Below are 22,633 nucleotides of genomic sequence, written 5' to 3' on the forward strand. Positions count from 1 at the left end.
GAGTAAAGCAGAGAACATGGATCACGTGAGGGGTCAATGCTTTTTGAAGGTGACATTGGTAAGAACGAACTCAAACAGGCAATCACGTGACATTGGGAGTGCATGTTCAACGTACCATCTCTATTATTCTGTATAAAGTGTGTTGGGCGAAGATGCTGTCCCGTTTCTATAGAGTAGATTTTAGGAATCATCCCCAGTTCGTGCTTGGCTTTTGTTTTGCTTGGTTAGCAACCGGCCTTGGTAAGCTTTTGTTTTTTGCTCAGTTATCTATTTAGCTCGGTGCTTTGGTAGGAGTCTCACCGCAAATAAAGGGGTGAAATTGCAAAACTTTTGTACCTCCGAGGGCAAGTTCCGAATTCGACGCCTCTTCCTAGCAAATCTTGATTAATCAGGTCGTCCGAAAAGCGGTGAGCGGGACGGGAATTGGGTCCTTGTTCTTTTATTTAGCATCGTCTGATTAACTGATAGGATAAGCACACTCGATCAATTTGCTTATACGTAGTAATTTGAAATTACCAAAGCTGAAACGACTCTCGTCTTATTTTATAAATCTCTCGTTAATACTATAATTAATTAGATATTTATATTGTCCAACGACTTAAATTCATTTTTAAAAGCAATTCACACCACACCTTTTCTTCCTTTGTTAAATATTTTCCATTTTTTTTTTTTACTTATAGATTACTCGTGCTATGTTGACAGGGGCATGGTAAAGCTAAGCAAGAATCAAGGGTAAGTACTGCGTCAGCATTATAGGAAGCCTAAAATTGACTGACCTCCTTAAAAAATTCCCTATTCCTGCATAATATTAAGTTACCTCGAAAAGTAGAAAAAAAATTACCTCGAAAAGCACTAAAACCTTTGGCGCCTTGGCAATCGTTTGTCCGAGGTTTCATACTTTCCCGTGAGAATACTGCCTTTTCGACAGAGGTATGATGTCTATAACAGCACGATCATATTCTCACACAAGAAAAGGAAAGCAAAGGAAGAAAAATGACATGCTAGATGTAAGGGAAAATTACCAAAAAAGTCCTAAACCTTTTGTAATTGTGCCAATTCAGTCATAAACCTTTTTTTTTTTTCTTGATTCGAGTTAAACCTTTTGCAATTGTGCCAATTCGATCCCATCGGCCACTTTTGGCCGGCCTACTGGCGGCGTGGCCGCCGGGCGGCTGAGCGTGGCGCCGGCCGCGTCCACGTGGCAATATTTTAATAATTTTTTATTTTCGAATTTTTTTCCTTTTTTCTTTTTTTTTCTTTTCCTTCTCCCCCGGCCTGTTCGGCCGGGAGGCTCGCCGCGAGGGCCCGGCTCCGGCGAGGCGAGCCGGGCCCTCACGCGCCGGGCGAGCTCCGCCTCGCCGGATACGGGCGAGGTGGAGCTCGCCCGGCCAAGGCGAGCTTCGCCTCGCCGGAGCCGGGCGAGCTCCGCCTCGCCGGATCCGGGGCGAGGCGGAGCTCGCCCGAGGCGGCGAGGGCCCATCTCGCCTCGCCGGAGCTGGACCCTCGCCAGTGAGCCTCCCCCCCCGGCCAGACAGGCCAGTGGGGAGAAGGAAAAGAAAAAAAAAAGAAAAAAGGAAAAAAAAATTCGAAAATAAAAAAAATATTAAAATATTGCCACGTGGACGCCGGCCGGCGCCACGTCAGCCGCCCGGCGGCCACGTCAGCGCCGGCCGGCCAAAAGTGGCCGGATGGACTAAATTGGCACAATTGCAAAAGGTTTAGGACTGAATTGGCCAAAAAAAAAAGGTTTAGGACTGAATTGGCACAATTGCAAAAGGTTTAGGACTGAATTGACCAAAAAAAAAAGGTTTAGGACTGAATTGGCACAATTGCAAAAGATTTAGGATTTTTTTGATAATTTTTCCCTAGATGTAATTAGGTCTGTGCACGTATGATAAGCAACATTATGCGAGATAACCGAGGTGGGTCCAACGTGAACGGGTCATCAATATCATCCACTTGCCACCTACCTAACTAACTACTTAGCCTAATCATGGCTATTGAGTAGCATAAGCAAGAGCATATAAATAACCTTTCAGTTGGAAGAATCAAAGGTGAAACATCGAGGGCATCGTTAGGTGCCAAAGGGGGAGGAATAGAGATGGCCCGTGAATTGAGTGGGAACAGCTCAATAATGAGTTCGAGCATGAAGATGGCGATGGGTGACCCGATAGATGTGTGAAAAACTTGGGGGAGGGTTGTGTCGTATCTATGTCATGGTATCTGTCCCCTTAATTGAAGGGTAAGGAAGGAGGATGGAGACGCGAAATGAGCTCGTGAGTGCATGTGACCCATTCTTTGATCATGATGTGTCGTATGGATGTTTGGCCATTTTTGGGCTCGAGCTGTTGTTTTCGGGTAATCGGTTTGGCCAGCTCATTCTTAGTTTTCCTTAGTGGTAGGAACATGGTAGGAATCGAACCAAAAAAACAAAAAAGGATCGGACGAGGAGAGCAAGGGCGAACGGTTCCCACTCTAGAATCGGGAACGGCCCACTAAGGGTCGGTTTCACAAAATAGGAACCGGGTATCGCCCATGGACCCACTTAGGAACCGGATGGTCCGGTTCCAATTCTCAAAGGGTCCATGGAACCAGTCGTGTCCTGGGAGGCTCCAAAAGCATAGTCGTTTCTTTTACTAATTTCAGCTCCATAACCTCCATCTAGGGAGGATACCTGCAGCGGCTCAACCGAAAGCTGATATGCCCTTTGGAGATCGCACTTGCCTCCATTTTCTTCTACATCGGGGCTCAGAATTACATCCGTTGCTTCAGGGGGAGTGGTCTGAACGCAATTGTCGCTAGAATCGTCCGATCCCTTCGCCATCTCAGTAGCAGCGACATCCTTCTTGGGCGAATCAGGAGGTGTCTGATTGTTTTCCTTTTGTTTCACTCCACCACATTCAGCTTGAAAATCCGCCTTTTCGAGTCCTTCGTCCTTCGACATCTCATCATCATCATCCTTGTACAAATCCATCCCACTGTCCTTCTTGGAGCAATATTCCCTAAAAATCGAAGACAAAGTAGTGTTCACATCATCCTTACAGGCCTCGCCCTCATCTCAGCACGGCTAATTGTATTCCTCAAACTTTCCCTCCCCGCGATCCGAACTGAACCCGCTCAACTTTGGCTTTGGACTGAGAGAAAAAACGCGCCGGCCGCGGAGATTTTTTATGAAGACGTGAGACGAGTCCTCGTTGGCATACGCGAGTGCCCTGGCTTCGGGGACAAGGTTTCGCCTCAACGGCGAGCAAGGATGCGACACGCGAACCCCGAGAGCAAGTTGCAAGAGTCGAGAGAGACGAGGTTGTGACTGTGATGCCGCAATAGAGGGCCGGAGGTGAGAGCTCAGCTGGGAGGCGATCGAGAGTGAGATGAGGCGAGAGAATTAGGAATTAGGATTTGATTGAAAAACATAAAAATTAAAATATATATATGTACTGGTTCGGTCCGGATGGGCGGTTCCACACCTAGAACCGGACCAATTCCAATGGGAACCGCGCAGAACTGACCAGTTCGGTTTGGTCCGGTTCCCTGTTCTTTTGCATACTTTTAGAGGAGAGTCCAGAATTTATGTGCCCCCGAATTAAGCACAACTATTGAGATGGAAGTAGTGTACTTGGGAGTGCTTGGTCCATATTAATCGAGTCGAATCGTTAATCGTGCATTTGCTTAGTCTAACGGTCCAAATAACGACGACGTCGATACAAAAGATACTTATGGCAATGACATGTTCATGCTGACAATATAATTCACTCCAATACATAAAAATGATTTTTGTATGCTCACGGGGTCTGACCGACCCTATAAACATCGGAATCTTCTCGGACTTTCTTTATCAATATTTCATTTGGGAACGAGAAAGTTGCAAAATGCAACTGCTCGTGTTTGTTGTTTAATCTATGTCCTTAGATATCTTCTGTAATCTTCATGCAAACTTTGGTCCAAAAAGATGGAGAGCTTCCTCTGAGATGAACTACCCGGAGAAGCTCCCGCGCTATAAGTGACCATAAGCTCTTTTTTCGTAAGAAATTCGTCTGCACATTCATCTGGCCATAAGTTCCCGCAGCATCATTTGACTTCAGACGCAGACAGGTCAAGTAGCTTTGCCTCCATATATGCAGACACCAACTATCACTCTTCGTACGTCCCTGAATGATTACTCTCGTCTGGGTACCACCCAGAATGTTGGGTGACAAAGTTTAGAAAATTTGATGATGCTCGTCAGTTGGAAGCTTAGAATTATTCGTGAAGATGATCACACAACAAGAGATGTCCGTTAGAGATGATTGAGATGCATTTATGGTGCTTATAACTAAGTATCAAGAAGATTAGGAAAAAGCAAAGGATCCTCAAGCATGGCGTGTCGTTAATGAACTTTAGAGATGGATCCGGATTTTTCACACAAAACTAAATCCTAAGATGCGTATATAGATCAGCCGGCATCACAGCCGGGTACATTGAGTTATATATATGACCCTCGATGTCACGAATAAAAAAAACAAGGGATCAACCCAAGGAGGACAGCGAATGCATCGAGAACGTCGCATAATCGTTCGATCGGCCTTTCGAGAGGCCTACATGCCGTCGTCAATCGAAGTCAAGTTGAGCCGTAACTACACATCCTATAGACCGAAAACTATGACATCTCATAACGGTAGGCCTAGATATGAGAATGGTAGGAGACATGATATAGAGATATATCTAGAGATATATGCGCATGGATGTAGATAGGCAGATGGGAAGGAAAGAAGGAAGGCGACATGTTAGGCTTTTGAATGTCGTTGTGCTTAGTGGCCTATGTTGGTGTTGTTTGACCGAGAGGCACGCACCCCGGTTCACATGGGGGGGCGGGGGGCAAAGGGGGCAAGGGCCACATTCGCGCATCGAAAGTCCATTGAATTCGATCCGATAAAACGTCCCGTGGTTTTGGTTTTTTGTCCGTGTTCTCCATGTGCGTCGCGCGACACCTGCACATGCCGCCTCTGCACATGCTCCAGTAGAGCCAAGAAAAGAAAGAAAGAGAGAATCAAATTGAGCAAGCTCGAGGGATGGGCGTACATCGCTTGCATTCACTACGAATTTACTTTTGCACATGTTGTTGTTTGATGCATTGGACGAGGCTCTCTATGCACAGGATGATGAGAGAGACCACCGCTTTTTCTTCGTTTGCACGTCATCTTTCTTTTTTCCCCCCTTTGCAAGCAAAGATTTTTCTTGAAAACTATTGTTTCCATCGCTCTGGGAAATTTTTTTTGTCAGAGTAATTAATATCTCCATTCATTTCCACGAAAATATAAGAGTAAAACAACACAATCTAATTGCAAACTAAGACAAATCCCAAATAACTTTAAAACAAAACAAGCTCCGGGAATGAGATTAGGGGTCACACGCTCAAAGAACAAATTTGATCAAAATTGGCGGCCGATCACTAAATCTGTAATGAGCATGTACCGATATCTCCATCCGTTATTACGTCTTTGCCTTTTAGCGGTGCACATTTAGGTTCGGCGTCCCCAATACCATTGCCATTCGGAGTAATAAAGTTCGACGGGCATATTTTTGACACCTGTGAGAGTGAAACATTTACAAAACTCATCCGATCCCCTTACCTATGAAACTCGAGGGAAGGGAAACCCTGAGTTTATTACGCAAAAATCCCCAAATCCATACTAGATCATGATAGAAACTTTCCTAAAACGGGAGAGAAAAGTATCATAGAAAAGCTCCGCCACAATTCCCAGATCCATAGTAGATCGGGATAGAAACCTTCCTAAAACGGGAGAGAAAAGTATCAAAGAAAAGCTCCGCAAAACGGAAAAAAAGAAAGAAAAAGAGAATAGAGAACCAAATCAGCCAAAAAAGAAAGAAAAAATGGAGAGGAGGGAGATATCTAGCTCAAACCCTCCCTTCCAAAAGTTAGTTAATGAAAAATGTTCCCATCATTTAACTACATTGTTTGCCAAGAACATTTTTGCGGACGATGGAAATATCTTTTGTCCATTTACTTTGCAAGCAAAACTAGCTATCCGTTTCAAAAAAAAAATCTAAATTATTAATTTTTCGCGAAAGAAAAAGTATTTGATTAGCGACGTTCCGGCAGGTTACCGCCATCAATAGCGAAAGGCATTGATAATTATCCAATTCTTTTTTTACGAATGCTTTGTGCTATTTAGCGTATGCATGCGTCCACATTCTCCGACACGTTACTTTTCGCAGAATTGTATATATTTTACGCCCAGTTGCAAAAAAGTCCCGGCATTTGCAATTCAAAGCGTAAAGACCACGTTCGACTTTAACTCGAGTCCATGAATTTCATAGTCCTCCCTTTCTTGTTGTTATATGCTCAAGCAAAAGTCCTTCAGAAGTTCCTAAAATCCAAAACTTTAAAAAATAAAAAATGATTGCATATACTCTTTTCAGAATCTATGTACATTACATTACATTCATTTATGAATTGATCGATTTATCCTTGAGCTTACAACAGGAAAGCGTCAGTCAATTAAACCCCAAAAAAAAAAAAATCATCACAGAAAAGAATATGAAAAAAAATATAGTTTAATTACTCAAACATGCCAATGGCAGGATGAATAGTTAAAAGTCCCATGTTGCTCAGGCCTCTCCATATTCCACATGGAAGCTGCAAAAAAACAATCATGGCACAGTTCTCTTGGCTTCATTCTATGGTCTGCATACTTCTTTTTCCTGCACTACAGAAGATATATGCTCAGATTCCGACAGCGCACGAAGGGTTTTTTTATTTATTTAGGGGGGCAAATAATCGCGTAATTATTTAATTAAATAACCTAATTAGGAGGAAGGCAGGGCTAAGCCTAAACCCACAGTCGCATTATTAGTTAGGGAATTAGGGTGGTGTATTATTCGAGTGCAATGATTTTGAAACCCAATTAATGCAAAAGAGATTACATTAATGAAAGGCGTAGGCAACCTAATTGGAAGGTATCCGAAGTTGGGTACGGCAGAAACACTCATTCTTCGCAATTTAAGGAGACGGTACACCCAATCTCAATCTGTCGGTTTTTTCTCTTTTTTTTTTTTACTTTTTTGGTTTGATTTTGCTTGCCTACATTTAATTTCCATTATCCCTATTTAATAAGGACTAAATAGCATCATTTGTTTCTCGTATGAGGCAACGTGATGATCTACAGTTGTACTGTTTTTATCATTTTGCATATACGTGGCTAGAGAAAATATTAAGGAAACAACCAAGGATGACCGGGTAAGTTTTTTCTCAATGTAATGGAAATTTACACATGATTGGATCTATCTTTGGGGAAATACATGTTTGCCGATTACATACATCCCATCTAGGAATGTACGCGGGACTCAATCCCGTTGGAAGAAATCTTAATTATCCCTCAAACCCGTTCTGAGTCCGTTACGGAATTTGGCATAAAATCGCAAACTCGACTTACTGCAGGCGCATGGATTCTGTGCTCTACACAGCTTCGATGGATATCTTAACATATCTCAACCTATCGACGCACATGACATTTCTACGTGCCAATGGTTGAGAACCGGTTGAGACGTCCTCAATGGGAGCATTGTGAGGTCTTGATGGTCCCTATCTCCTGTCCAGACTGATGTTAGAGTGATTACAGCATACTCTGGTGGTGTATACAAGCAACTTCATACGCCATTCGATAGAGCGGGTGATTATAATCCTTAAATTAAGGGCGAAGAAGGCCGGTTGTGCCCTGCTCGGTTTCTCCGTTACGTATCTGTAGCGACCAAATTATCTCGTACTCCACGGATAACAATGCCCATTGTCATGTTAGAGAAGCAATGTTCGCCCATGATTATTGGGCCGTGGATTTACGAAACTCGATACGCAGCTCTAAACTGGGCCGGAATCATAGTCCAAAGCTGTCTTGCAATAAGACGAGCATGGGCTTGCAAAGCACGAATTGGGCCTAGCATCATAGCCCATTGACCGAACCGTGTTTCCCCTGCTAATGGATCGTTCGACGAGATCCGTATCTGGGTCGGGTATCTCGTTCGTAACGAGGGGGATACTTGGACTCCGAGTAAGGGCTTATCGGACTCATCGACCGATGGTCCTTGAAACCTTGAATGTACAAAGCCCAATGGCCTTCATTTCCATTTTGTAACCACATCTAATTTGGAAAATGAATCCTCTGCAGGCCGACGAAGAAACCTTAAGCAGTACGTAAACTCCGGTTCCCTTCTTCCTTCCTATTTCCTCAATGTCAAGACGACAAATGGACCAATACGGTTTCGGTTAAAACCATATAGCCTGACAAACCCTAACGTCGGTATTATCTTGAATGTCCTGTGCAACCCCGGAAATGTCATTTGGCATCCGACTTCTTTTCCTCTTCTCTTTTGCTCCAGTACGTCGTTTGATTTACAAAATTTCGCCTTTTGCAGGTGGCAATCGAGTGGAAACAAAAGGAGTTCTATTAAGTTTACTCTCGGCATGGAAAAACATTTACGCATTTACCACTGCAGGATCGATATGCGAAAGAATACGAACACGTAAGTTATCCGATTAACGATCATGTAAAACCGTTTTTTTTTTACATCGACAGTGGACTAAAAACAGAGACTCTCTCTCCTGCAGAGCCCTACTTTCCGTAGGCCCAAGACGCAGAAGCCCAGCCCGAAAGCATCGGTCCACTCCATTTGACCACATCCAGGCTTGTGATTTGGGAAGACGAATCAAACCATTTTGCTCCAGCCTTGGACCAAATAACTAATCATTCTTTTATTATTTGCTACCAAGCCTTGTTAGGTCATCCAATGGCAATTTGCGTTTCACTATCGAAATATCCCAAACAAATTTGAGCTACTCTTCCAAACGCTACTCAAACCTCCGCCAAGACTCGAGTTAATTCTATTTCCATCTCTATCCACCTATTGACTTCAAGATTTACCGATACCAATTTTATAACTTACCCCCACCCTTTACACCCTCCACAAAAATTACAGGTTAACCCTAATCGACAAAACCAGCTTTCTTCGTTGATGAACTCAATATCAATTTTACAACTTTTCGCCTACTTTGACTTCAAACTTTTCCGTAATCCTTATTTAATAAGGACTAATTAGAATCATTTGTTTCTTCGCATGAGGCAACGTGATGATCTACAGTTGTACTGTTTTTATCATTTTGCATATACGTAGTTAGAGAGAATATTAACGAAACAATTGGGTCTAACCGGGTAAATTTTTTCTCGATGTAATGGAAATTTACATATGGTTGGATTTGAAATTTGTTCTTGTTCTTTTATTTCTCCATCTATCTTGGGGAGATACATATTTGCCGATTACATACATCGCATTTAGGAATGGACGTGGGACCCAATTCCGTTGGAAGAAATCTTAATTATCCCTCAACAAACCAGTTCCGAGTCCGTTATAGAATTTGACGTAAAATCTCAAACTTGGCTTCCTGCAGGCGCGTGAATTATGTATTCTACACGGCGACGCACATGATAGTTTTATGTGCCAATGATCGAGAATAATCGACGCACATGACAATTCTATGCGCCGATGATCGAGAATCAGTTGAGACATCCTCAATGGGAGCATCACATGGTCTTGATGGTCTCTGTAAGGGCCGACCTCTAACCCCACTTGTCAATGATATTGTCCATTTTGGACCGCAGCCCGCACGGTTTTGTTCCTCTGAACTTCACCCAGAAAATGCCTCGTTGGTAGTTAAGACCGGTACTACACTGTCCCCAGGTGATGTGGAATTCGGTGCATTCATGCCCCCCTTCGCCATCCTTGAGGCGAAGTCGTACTCCCATCCCTCGTGGGACCGGGTTGTTACAGTCTCTATCTCCTATAAAGATCGATATTCGATCAATTACAGCATACTCATGAGGTGTATACGAGCAACTTTATACGGCATTCAATAGAGCGGGAATTATAATCTTTAAACTAAGGGCGAATAAGGCCGGTTGTGTCACGCTCGGTTTCTCCATTACGTATTGTAGCGAACAAATTATCTTGTACTCCATGGATAACAATGCCCATTTTCATGTTAGAGAAGCAACGTTCACCCATGATTATTGGGCTGTGGATTTACAAAACCCGACACGCAGCTTCGAATTGGGCCGGAATGATAGTCCATAGCTATCTTGCAATAAGATGAGCCTAGGCTTGCAAAGCACGAATTGGGCACACCGTCATAGCCCATCGACCGAACCTTGTGTCCCCTACTAAATGGATTGTTCAACGAGACTCGTATCTGGGTCGGGTTTCTCGATCGTAACGAGAAGGATACCTAGGCTCCGAGTAAGGTTTCATCGGACTCATCGATTAATGGTCCTTGAAACCTTAAGATGTACAACATTTCTATTCTGTGACCACATGTAACTTAGAAAATGAATCATGTGTAGGTCGACGAAGAAACCTTAAGGCTGCGTTTGGTAGTCTAGATTTTTAGCTAGGATAGGACTGGATAGGATATGATATGAAATCCAAAGGATTTGCTATATCCTATTTACTGTTTGATAAATCGCAGTAATAAAGCCGGATATTTTCACACCTTATTATGTCCATTATTTGTTACAAACGTTATATCAATGTAAATGATCCTAAAAATTGCATAGACGGAGATGATAAAAATCTCTCACGATATTATTACCTACTTCGTTTTATTTGCTTAATTTTTTATTATTTTCCCTCTTTTCTAATTATTTTCTTTTTTTATTTCTTTTTTCCACTTCCATCATCTCTAATAAAATTTTATTCAATAGTAAACTATACTAATATACCTAAAATAGGTAATAAATATAAATATAAATGTATTTATTTACATATATGAAATTTTTATCATAAGATATGCACAAATTTGAATATACTAATAAAAATAAGAATAAATAAAATTAAAAATATTGTTATTTTTTTGTTATTTCGAATTTTTTATATTAAAATTCAAATATTATTTCAATTTTATTAATCTAACAAGTTTGTTATTCTAGAAAAATAACTTTTATATTATGCATGTTAGAAATCCTATCCACCCTTATCCCACCTCTCCAATGGGATAATTTTATCCGGGTTATTTCCCTCTTATATCCGACTGTATCCTATCTTGGGCGGGTACTAAATACGAGATAGGATAAAAATTATCCTATAATGAATTTTATCCCGACTACCAAACGTAGCTTAAGTAGTACGTAAACTCCAGTTCCCTTCTTCCTTCTTCCTTCTTTTTTGCTCAATGTCAAGACGACAAACGGACCAATACGGTTTTGGTTAAAACTCTATTGCCTGACAAACCCTAATGTCGGTATTATCTTGAATGTCCTGTGCAACCCCGGAAATGTCATTTGGCATCCGACTTCTTTTCCTCTCCTCTTTTGCTCCAGTACGTCGTTTGATTTACAAAATTTCGCCTTTTGCAAAAGTGGCAATCGAGTGGAAACAAAAGGAGTTCTATTAAGTTTACCCTCGGCATGGAAAAACATTTGCGCATTTACCACTGGAGGGTCGATATGCGAGAGAATACGAAACACGTAAGTTATCCGATTAACGATCCTGTAAAACCGTTTTTTTTTTTACATCGACAGTGGACTAAAAAAGAGATTCTCTCTCCTACAGAGCCCTACTTTCCATAGGCCCAAGACGCAAAAGCCCAGCCCGAAAGCATCGGTCCACTCCATTTGACCGCATCCAGGCTTGTGATTTGGGAAGACGAATCAAACCACTTTCCTCCAGCCTTAGACTAGTAAGTAGCTAATCATTCTTTTATTATTTGCTACCAAGCTTTGTTAGGTCATACAATGGCAATTTGCGTTCACTATCAAAATATCCCACATAAATTTGAGCTAGTCTTTCAAACACTACTCAAACCTCGGCCAAGACTCGAGTTAATTCTAGTTCCATCTTTATTCACCTATCGACTTCAAAATCTTACCGTACCAATTTTACAACTTACCCCCGCCCTCTGAATCCTCCACAAAAATCACAGGTCAACCCTAATCGCCGAAACCAGCTTTCTTCGTTGATGAACTCAACATCAAATACCACGAAACTTCTCGCCTACTTTGGGTTTGAGCTCAATCACGATCGCCGGTCTATGTATTTTCTCATTTCTTCTCATTTCTCGTCAGAACAACTTTGGTCATGAAAAAACGGTACAGCACAAAGCGATAATCTAATCATAGATGCTTAAAGTAAGAATCATAAACAAGGAATTCAAAGAGGTCGTTCGGTGCGCACCTTCCGTCTCCCACGCCCCCTCTCCACAGCATCCCTTTAACACACGTTTTTTATCTTTGACTAAATCACCAGACTGCCACCTCCACCACCGCAGCCCCTCTTCGCCAATCTTCCTACCTTTTCTCTCCCCATTTTCATTTCTTTCGTTATCGCAATCTCGCAAGCGGAACGCAGACTGGCAAAGAGACCGACGCTAAACGAAGAGCCCCGACCGGGCTGCCCTAAAATTCACGAGAGGTGGGCAGGGGGCGACGCCGACCGCCTGCAGCCGGTAAACCGCCAGGGACCGCGACCGGCGAAAGGCGGTCCTCCCCCCTCCAGAAAATGGCTATCTCCACTCCCCTCCTCCATCTCAAAAACACGTAACAACTCTTAACATTGTTTTTCTCCGAGAGAGAGAGAGAGAGAGAGAGAGAGAGGAAGAAAATTAAAAACAGCGATTTTTAATTATCCTATTCCCTCCCTCTTTTGTGTCTCTTTCTTTCTCTTTCTCTCTCTCTTTCCCCGTTAGGTTCTTCACATATCTTGGCGAACAGCGTCGTTCATCATCTTCACACGAAACTCTCCATCTCTCTCTCTCTGCTCTGCAGCAATCTCCTCTTCCCTTCGTCCTTCTTTCTGGTTTCGCTGCGCTTTCTGCAGAAGCAAAGCGGACAAAGTCGTGGTCTTCTCCTTCTTCCTCCTCCTCCTCCTCCTCCTCTTCTTCTGCTTCTGCTTCTTCCGGCGAGTGCTCGTTCCGCCGCTCCACGATCCTCCCGGCTCGTTTCGCGATAGCTTCCTGTTTTTCGACATTCTCTCTCTGCTCTGCGCGTTCGTCTCTCTCTCTCTCTCTGTCTACGTGCTTTGTCGTTCGTTGCCTTTGTCTTCAAGCAATGTGAGAACCGCTCATCGGCGTTGAGTTTCTGGACGCGCCTGGAGGATTGCTTGTGCTGGGGAGGCGATCGGAGCTGGCGGCTCCAGGTTCAATTTCCCGGCGTGTCGTTTTTTTGCTTTCTCGGCTTCTTAAAAAATCCGCGCGGTTAGATCTGCTTCGGCGCGCGCGCTGGTTCTGGTTTTTGATGGTGAGGTCGTTTGATTGCGGGATTTCGGATTTGATTGTAGCGGCGAGCGTGATGCGGCGTTGAGATAGTGGAAGCGAAGAGGGCTTAGCTTGTTTTTTTTCACCTCCGGTGGTGAACATGAAGAGGTCTAGGGATGATGTTTACATGGGCTCTCAACTGAAGAGGCCTGTGGTCTCTTCTCGCGGAGAGAAGTAAGTTTCATCTCTCCCTATCTCTGTATGTTTTGGGTTTTGTCGTGTGGATCGACTTGTTTGTCGAGGATTTGATTGCACGAGCTCAACAAGACTTGCCTCGTTGAGGATGAGATTTGGTCCTTCTGATCAGGGCATTGTTAGTGCATCCGTCTTCTATATGCTCGTGTTTCCGCTTCCGCTTGATTAAAATTGGATTTTTTTGGATGAAGTTCCAGCGAATTTCTTGCTCACGACCTGCTGGAACAAGATCAGATTTTTGTCAGCATCGGATTGCTTAGATATCTAGCATGTTCTGTCTCTTCTTATAGGTCCTATGCTCACTGAAAGTCTAAAGTAGAAGCTATTCTTGCACGGATGGACTTTTGCATGATTGTTGGTTGAGGATTTATTTCAGGAGAGCTCACGTTTACATCTGTACAGAAAGATGTGGCCGGGGTGTTGATATGAGGGCAGGGTTTGTAAATCTCTAAAGTACTGATTTCCTTTCTTTTTATGTGAAGCTCTGGGCAAGCCCAGGTCATGGGAAGTGGAAGTGCACAAAAGCTGACTACAAATGATGCCTTGGCATACCTTAAAGCAGTGAAAGACATTTTTGAGCACAATAGAGAGAAGTACGATGACTTCCTTGAAGTTATGAAAGATTTTAAGGCTCAGAGGTAAGATAGTGCGACGATGTTTTCTTTATTCTGGGCCTGCGAGCATGATCTGAATAACTTTCTGAACAAATAGTTGATTGTGCTGACAGAATCGACACTGTGGGTGTCATAGCAAGGGTCAAAGAGTTATTTAAGGGATATAGGCAACTGATTTTAGGTTTCAATACTTTCCTGCCTAAGGGATTTGAGATAACTCTTCCTCCTGAAGATGAGCAAGAGCAAGAGCAACCACCTCCACAAAAGAAGCCTGTTGAATTTGAAGAAGCTATTAACTTTGTGAACAAGATTAAGGTAGAGATGGATGTCGCTATCAAACGCGATGCACTGATGCTTTTGAGGTCTAACAACATGCATTTTGTTTGTAGACAAGGTTTCAAGGGGACGATCGTGTTTACAAGTCGTTTTTAGACATTTTGAATATGTATAGAAAGGAAAATAAGTCCATTACTGAGGTCTATCAGGAGGTAAGGCAGATGCACTCTCAACCTCACTTATTACTATAGTTTCAGATTAATTCTTTGTTCTCAGTTTGCAAGCAAATCGCATCTGTCAATGAAAAAGTTATCAGATTTCTATTTCCCGGTATTACTTCCTCTTTGTCTTTGCCATTAGTGGCGTGTTCCTCACTTGCGATGGCTATTTTCCCTCTACAGGTTGCCACACTTTTTAAAGACCACGCTGACCTCCTTGAGGAGTTCACACACTTTCTACCTGATACTTCCTCTGCAGCGTCTAATATGTATCCTCAATCTGGAAGGAACTCTTTGCTCCGTGATAGGAGCTCCACCATGCTGTCCATGCGGCAAATGCACATTGACAAGGTTCTCATGCATCCAACCTTGCCGATTTTCTCAATTCCTATCTTACCCTGGCTTATACCATGATGAATTGATTTTCAGAAGGAGAGGATATCTGCTTCGCATGCTGATCATGATCACAGTGTAGACCGACCTGATTTAGACCATGACAGAGCTTTGCTGAAAGCAGAAAAGGAGCAGAGAAGGCGTGGGGAAAGAGAAAAGGATAGAAGAGACGATAGAGATAGGAGAGAACGGGGGCATGATGAGAGAGAATTTGAACATGATAGCACTAGGGACATCAACCTGCAGCAGTTTTCCAACAAACGGAGAGCATTTCACTTGGCTGCTGATCAATTGCATCAAGATGGCGAAGTAGAAGAGAACTTCAGTACACTTCCCAGTTCATCCTCATATGATGATAAAAGCACTGTTAAAAGTGAGTTTTTACATGCTGTACCTAATCTACAAGCCACTGGTTTTGGAATTAGGAAGACGGATCTTGTCCATATCCAGTGTGAAAAGCCTGCTTTGTGGATATTTTTTCTTTTTCCAGAGAAATATTATGCTATAGATCAGCTTCTTCCTTATTGAATTCATACAAAAATTGATTGACTGCCGCTTACTGCTGATTCTTGTGTCATTGCAGATATCTATAGCAAAGAATTTGCTTTCTTCGATAAAGTAAAGGAAAAGTTACGAAATCCCGAGGATCACCAGGAATTTTTGAGGTGCCTTCATATTTTCAGTGAGGGGATAATTTCACGGCTAGAATTGCAAACACTGGTATGGCTGTGAACATACTTGTTACAAGTGATTTTATTTCGTCAATTTTTTAGACTCTTTGTAGCAAAAATTTGTTTATGCTTGTTACTTCAGCTGGTATATATGATTGACTTCAGCATGTGGCCGGCTAAAATATAACTTTCTCTTATAGAGTACAACTCCATGTCTTGACGTTAATATGCTCGTAACCACCACGCTATACCAAACTGAAGTTGCCACAGACCTCTGGATTTTGACTATAAAAACTTTTTGCGCTTGAACGGCACGTTTGGCTGGAATGCATCCTTATTGTAGATTCTGTAATTGTAGTTCCTTGATTGTACTGGAAGTCTCGGTATTAAAATTCTAATTAACTCAAGGCTTAGTTGCACAGACCCTCCCAGTAATGACGTTTGTTGCAAAAACCACCATCCTATAGATTTAAACTAATACACGCGTAGCTTTTGAACCCTCCTTCACTCATATTGAATGGTTTTTCTTCCACTTATCATGAAAAAAAAGGCCTTTAAAGAGGTTGAAAAGGTCAGGTGGGAACAATTTGAAGTTTCATTGAGACAGGAAATTTAAGGATCAGATGTTATGTAAAAATTAAGAGGACGTGGAGGTATTAGCAATGGACTCCTCAGGGCGGGGAATTATTTGTAGTTAGCCCTTAATCTAACTAAGCCTGAGTAGATGTAGAAAGTTGAAGAAGGCGTTCATTTGGTAGAGAATGCTCGTTTTAGGGGTGCTATTGGTGCCTTGGGGATGGATGATGCAGTGTAATCCTCAATACTCTAAGATAGGGGGATCTAGATCAAAGACCGTGAAATAATGTTCTCACTTAGCAATTGCAATAGTCTCTTTGCCCTTGTAAACCAACAAACTTTAGACGCGTAGTAAAATAACGTTTTTCTTTTTGTATAATTCTAGTTTTATCACCATTAGTGCCTCAAAGTTGTTTTGTTCCGGATGATGTTGTCTTCTGCCTGTCACCTTCCTGAGAATTTTTTTAACTACCGTGTATCTTGTTCAATTCATGATGATTTGTTGGAATTCCATTTCTCCAGGCGAGTGATCTACTTGGCAAATATCCGGAACTTATGGATGGGTTAAATGAATTTTTGGCACATTGTGACAAGAATGGTAAGATTTGAAGACATGAGCATTCAGCGATTTGTTCTTGAACATGTATATGTTAAATGGTTTCTCTTTGTTTGTTTGCAGAAGGGTTTCTTGCTGATTTCATGAGCAAGAGTACGTGAACAAATCCTTTCATTTGTTACTGTTTCTTTGCGTGGTCCTTCCATTTCAGTTGGAGAGATTTGTTCTATGAAAGCATGATTTCCGATTTCCGCAGTCGCAATTTCCGGGTCATGATGATTGCTGATGCTTATTTTCTGTGCATTTTAATTGATGAAGGACACCTGCCCAGATCGGTGAAGTCCGAGGAAAGAGATAGAGACCGAGATCGTGAGAAGGATGGAGGAGTTAAGGATAAGGATCGTGAAACACGTGAAAGGGATAGGCTTGATAGGTCCAGAGATGCTCACAAGACGTCCTTGTTTTCAAGCAAGGATAAGTATATGGCTAAACCAATTAACGAACTTGACCTCTCTAACTGTGAGCGCTGCACTCCCAGTTATCGCCTACTGCCTAAGAATGTATGTGAACTTACATCTTATAATCTTTATACCCAAGTGATGAGTTATTGATGTGGGAACTAAAACTTTTCATCACCTGCATCCTTCAGTATCCTATTCCCTCCGTGAGCGATAGAACAGAGCTTGGTGTTGAAGTGTTGAATGACTATTGGGTGTCTGTAACTTCTGGAAGTGAGGACTACTCATTCAAACACATGCGCAAAAACCAATATGAAGAAAGCCTGTTTCGTTGTGAAGATGACAGGTCAGAAGTTGCCGGCAACATGGTTTACAAACAATGTGCATTCTAGTCACTCTGATTGCATGATTTGCTTGAATTGATATGGGCAATTTTCGTTGCGTTTTTTTTATTTTGTCTGTGACAATCTTTTCAGGTTTGAATTGGACATGTTGTTGGAGTCTGTGAATGTAACTACTAAGCGTGTTGAAGAACTGCTAGAGAAGATTAATAATAACACGATCAAACAGGACAGCCCAGTTCGTATTGAGGAGCACTTTACAGGTCATAGCCGATTGATCTTTTATGTGTAAATAGTCTAGTTATGTCCTTTTTATGTCATATTCTGATGTGGTTCTCCTGTTTTGTTGTTCTTTCAGCTCTTAATTTGAGATGCGTTGAGCGCTTGTATGGTGACCATGGGCTTGATGTGATGGATGTACTAAGGAAGAATGCTCTTCTTGCTCTGCCTGTAATAATAACTCGTTTGAAGCAGAAGCAAGAAGAGTGGGCAAGATGTCGTTCGGATTTCAATAAAGTTTGGGCTGAAATTTATGCCAAGAACTATCACAAATCACTTGATCATCGCAGTTTCTACTTTAAGCAGCAGGATACCAAAAGTTTGAGCACAAAAGGTAATGGTATCGGAAATATAGTGATTTTGCTATAATGTCTACTTAGTACAATGCACAACCTCTTCGTGATTTGTAATTCCTGTTAATATACCAGAAGCTCATGGCCAGCTTGTTAAAAGCAAGTACATGACCCGTTGAACATTTCAAAGCTTAATATGTTCCTTTTTTAAATTGCTCTTCCTGGGCTTGGGCTAAATTATCCTTGTGTACCTCTCATTTTTCAGTAGCTTGTCCGCTTCTATAAGCTGTTTTATTTGCATAAATGATTTTATTAGTTACTTGTTGAAATTGAGGTAGTATGAGTGTCCTGAACATGCCTATTGAAATTTTTGGAGGACTAGTTTGTCCAATTTGCCTGATGACGTGAAACATTGAATAGTTTTTCAAATTCTGATGTCCACTTTTCCCCTGTTATGTTTTGCAGCCCTGTTGGCTGAGATAAAAGAAATTAATGAGAAAAAACGTAACGAAGATGATATACTTCTGGCCATTGCTGCTGGAAATCGACGAAGCGTTGCTCCAGATTTAGAATTTGAGTTCCCAGATCCTGACATTCATGAAGATTTGTACACGATTATCAAATTTTCCTGTGGAGAAGTTTGTACAACTGAGCAAGTGGATAAAGTTTTGAAGATTTGGACCACTTTTTTGGAACCAATGTTGGGTGTTCGTTCCCGGCCTCAGGGTGTCGAAGACACAGAAGATGGGGTAAAGGCTAAAAGACAAGCTGGCAGAAGTGGTACTGCCAATGGTGGCCACGATGACAGTGTTCTGGATGGTAGTGCCACTGTCCTGAACAGAAGACAGGTTAATCCTCTAAAAAATGGGGATGATGTAATTCCACCAGAACCATCAATTACTTGCAGGGCATTGGATAATGGAGATGGCAGGGATGCCGAAGTCCCTTCACTTGGTGTGGATCATGTTGCTTGTAGAACTTCTGAACAAGGAAAAATACATGATATTGCATCTCTAGCTGATGAAATGTCGGGTGTCAGTAGACCAGTCAACTCAAATGAAAGATTGGCGGGGGTGGAGCAAAGTAAGGGGAAATCTGGCATTGAGAATACACCAGGTTTGCACTTTGCTGATTGATCTTGGACTAGCTGCCTTAACTTATCATGAAACCATTTGGTTTCTCATATGATGGCTGAACTTCTGAAGAGTTTTTTTTACGCTGATTTTAAAGGGCTAAATGCTGCTCCTTCTAGACCGGGTACTGTTGCTGCAGAGACTGCTGTTGATATGCGATCAAGTAATGATAACTTACATTCATCGGAGGTATGATTAATACAATTTTTTCTTCAACACGGAAAGCAGTTTTTTTAAAGGATAGATTTTGGTTTACCACTTATATCTGTTCCTTTAATTGGACTTTTGATTTTTGAGTTGGGTACCAAGGAACTACAGTCTTGCTAAAATTGAGAGCGACAGGTGTGAGCATGGTTTGTGAGTCAGGGCAGATGGTTGTAAAGATTGCTTAATTTGTGTTGGGGTTGTAGATTACGTTTTTGTAGAGGCAAAATCTCAGCATTTGCATTTGATGTCTTGTGTTTGTTGATCTGTCTCTCTTTGCAATGGTTAGGGTGATGACTGTACGCGGGCCAATCTGTCTGCCAATGGTGTGGTGAAGGATACCAGCAGCATTCATAGATACCATGAAGAATCAGTTGGGCACTTGAAAGTTGAAAGAGAAGAGGGTGAATTATCTCCTAATGGGGATTTTGAGGAGGATAATTTTGCCGCTTATGGGGAAGCTACTTTAGAAGCTGTACATAAAGTGAAGGATGGTGCGACCAGTAGGCAATACCAAACCAGAAACGGAGAAGTTATTAGCTGTCCTGAGGTGGCGGCAGAAAATGATGAGGATGCAGATGATGAAGGCGAGGAAAGTGCACAGAGGTCATCAGAGGACAGTGATAATGCTTCTGAGAATGGGGAGGTCTCAGGCAGTGATGAATGCTCTCGTGAAGAGCATGAAGAAGATGGCGATCATGATGAACATGACAACAGGGCAGAGAGTGAAGGTGAGGCTGAAGGGGTGGCGGATGCTCATGATCCTGAAGGAGAAGGAATTATATTACCAGGTTCAGAACGTTTCCTGCAAACAGTGAAGCCTATGGTGAAGCATGTACCGATGGCTTTGCGTGAAAAAGAAGGGGATTCTCGGATTTTCTATGGAAATGATTCCTTTTATGTTCTTTTTAGGCTTCATCAAGTATGGCTCTTCAAATTCTTGTCTATATTCCTTTTTTTATCTATTGAAGTGTTTAATATTATTATGTTACTGTGTTAACATTTTGTTACACTATAGACATTGTACGAGCGAATACAATCAGCAAAAATCAATTCATCATCTGCTGAGAAGAAATGGAGGGCTTCAAGTGACACTTGTCCTACTGATTGCTATGCCAGGTAGCATGCGTGTTTTTCTTTTCTTTTTTCCTTTTTGGTGGGGGAACTGAATTGAGACTGGAAAATTGACAAAATTTGGTGTGTCAAAAGAGGTCATGACTGTATGACCCAAAAAAAAGGGGTCATAAGTGTGCATGTAAAATTGGAGCTCATTTTTATTTTTTTTCCTAGGTTTATGAGTGCTCTCTACAACTTGCTTGATGGTTCTTCGGATAATACAAAATTTGAGGATGACTGCCGAGCTATTATTGGAACTCAGTCCTACGTTCTGTTCACTTTAGACAAGTTGATATACAAGGTAGTTAAACAGGTGAGCTAGTATTCTCTCTTTTCCAAACCTTTAGACGTTCCTCCTTTTTCCAATGCATATTTTTCTCAATCTTGTGTTTTCCAGCTTCAAACCATTGCGACTGATGAGATGGACAACAAGCTGCTCCAACTATATTCGTATGAAAAATCCAGAAAACGTGGAAGATTTGTCGATATTATTTATCACGAAAATGCACGCTTTCTCCTTCACGACGAGAACATATACCGCGTTGAATGTGTAGGTCTAATGTCGTTGATACTGATTTTCTTCTGATTTCTGCATGAAGCTGAATTTTTAATAAATCTTATTTACTTCCAGTCAACGGCGCATTTGTCGATACAACTTATGGATAATGGACATGATAAACCTGAAGTGACTCCAGTGTCCATGGATCCTAATTTTGCGACGTATCTGCAAACTGACTTTCTCTCTATTGTTCCTGATAAAAAGGAGAAATTTGGGATTTTCTTGAAGAGGTAGAAAATTGTGAATTTTTAACGGACTTTGCCATCTGGCTGTGGCTAACCTTTGCACATGGTTGCAGAAACAAACGGAAATCTGTGCATGATGATGACAGTCATGCTCTGGAAGGAGTTAAAGTCATCAATGGTTTGGAGTGTAAGATTGCTTGCACTTCATCGAAGGTCTCTGATTCCTCAGTCTCTCCATTATTTTTAGATATAACTGTCAATTCTTATAGAAATCTACCGGTGGAGATCACTGCCGCATTGTGAGTTGGAATTCTGAATGTAGCAGGTGTCATATGTTTTGGATACGGAAGATTTTTTGTTCCGCACAAAAAGGAAAAGGAAAGCTTCCATTAGAAAGAACTCGTGTCAGGACCAGATGAAGTCCGAGAATGGTGATTCAATTAGAATACAGAGGTTTCATAGATTGCTCTGCGGCTCATAGTTGGACGTGATGTCACTGTCTCTCCAATTAGGTATGTCCTAATATCCAGATGAAAGTCCCATCCTATACTATTTTCTTCAGTTCAGCGATATTTGACAATATGGAAACTGTGAACGTCTCAAATGACAGAATGATGCTTTTGATTTCCCGTGGATTGTATCATTCATGGGGTTTTGTTGTATATTGTGGTCATTTTGTTTTCGGCTTGTCAAAGTTTGAAGACATTAGATCCGGATTCTTGATATCTTTTTTTCTGCAGAATCATTCCGCGAGCATTGAGTACACGGGAGCCATACAAACTTATTGATGGTGCCACGTTGGGAAATCCTTTCGTGGGAATTGTAAGATTTTCAGGTTTTTTATCTTTCACTCAGACGGGTCATTTTACTGTCTCGCCAACAGAATAAGGGATCGAGAGGAAAGGGCAAACCTTGTTCAGAATTTGTAGAGTAGCATAATCTCGTGGGGGGGTTTTGATCCACCATTGTGTAAATAATGTCATATTGTGATGTAAAATTGAGATACTCGGTTCTTTTCATTCATCAACTATGCTTGGTTAGACATCATTTTGTCACTAAGCTAATGAAGGATCTTGCAGTTATTTGACCGTTTCTTGCGCCTCTTATTGTTTGTGCAATCGGTTGCATTTGCGCCTGTGTTCTTTTTCCTGTGCAAAATTGAGGCAGAACTAACACGCGATAGAGTGGATCCACTTGGGACAATGTATAGCGTACAGTGATTTTAAACGGTGGATTGACATAACGTGCTGATTTAGATGAGCAGGGAAGAAA

The 22,633-nt window shown here is 41.8% G+C and overlaps 1 protein-coding gene across 4 annotated transcripts; it reads left to right on the forward strand.

Moving 5' to 3' along the window:
- The first annotated feature begins 12,635 nt into the window (after positions 1–12,635).
- On the forward strand, positions 12,636–22,450 carry LOC115672108 (paired amphipathic helix protein Sin3-like 3). Of its 4 annotated transcripts, none has more exons than XM_056310120.1 (24): positions 12,640–13,234; positions 13,318–13,468; positions 13,972–14,127; positions 14,217–14,418; positions 14,493–14,591; positions 14,781–14,948; positions 15,027–15,363; positions 15,574–15,710; positions 16,760–16,835; positions 16,917–16,946; positions 17,112–17,353; positions 17,443–17,597; positions 17,728–17,855; positions 17,951–18,205; positions 18,630–19,280; positions 19,395–19,486; positions 19,791–20,423; positions 20,520–20,620; positions 20,792–20,930; positions 21,015–21,167; positions 21,249–21,406; positions 21,475–21,574; positions 21,687–21,873; positions 22,102–22,450. In XM_056310120.1, the coding sequence occupies exons 2-23, from the start codon at positions 13,395–13,397 to the stop codon at positions 21,840–21,842; spliced, it is 4,242 nt and encodes a 1,413-aa protein (XP_056166095.1). In that variant the 5' UTR covers positions 12,640–13,234; positions 13,318–13,394; the 3' UTR covers positions 21,843–21,873; positions 22,102–22,450. The 4 variants fall into 4 exon arrangements, with proteins under 4 accessions (XP_056166096.1, XP_056166095.1, XP_030449738.1 ...); XM_030593878.2 differs by having other exon boundaries at positions 12,640–13,176; XM_056310121.1 differs by having other exon boundaries at positions 12,636–13,468; positions 20,792–20,918.
- Positions 22,451–22,633: the final 183 nt, after the last annotated feature.

Source organism: Syzygium oleosum, unplaced genomic scaffold, assembly GCF_021117445.2.
Source record: "Syzygium oleosum isolate NSW1041296 unplaced genomic scaffold, Sole_v2.1 Sole_v2.03, whole genome shotgun sequence".
Taxonomy (NCBI): Eukaryota; Viridiplantae; Streptophyta; class Magnoliopsida; order Myrtales; family Myrtaceae; genus Syzygium; species Syzygium oleosum.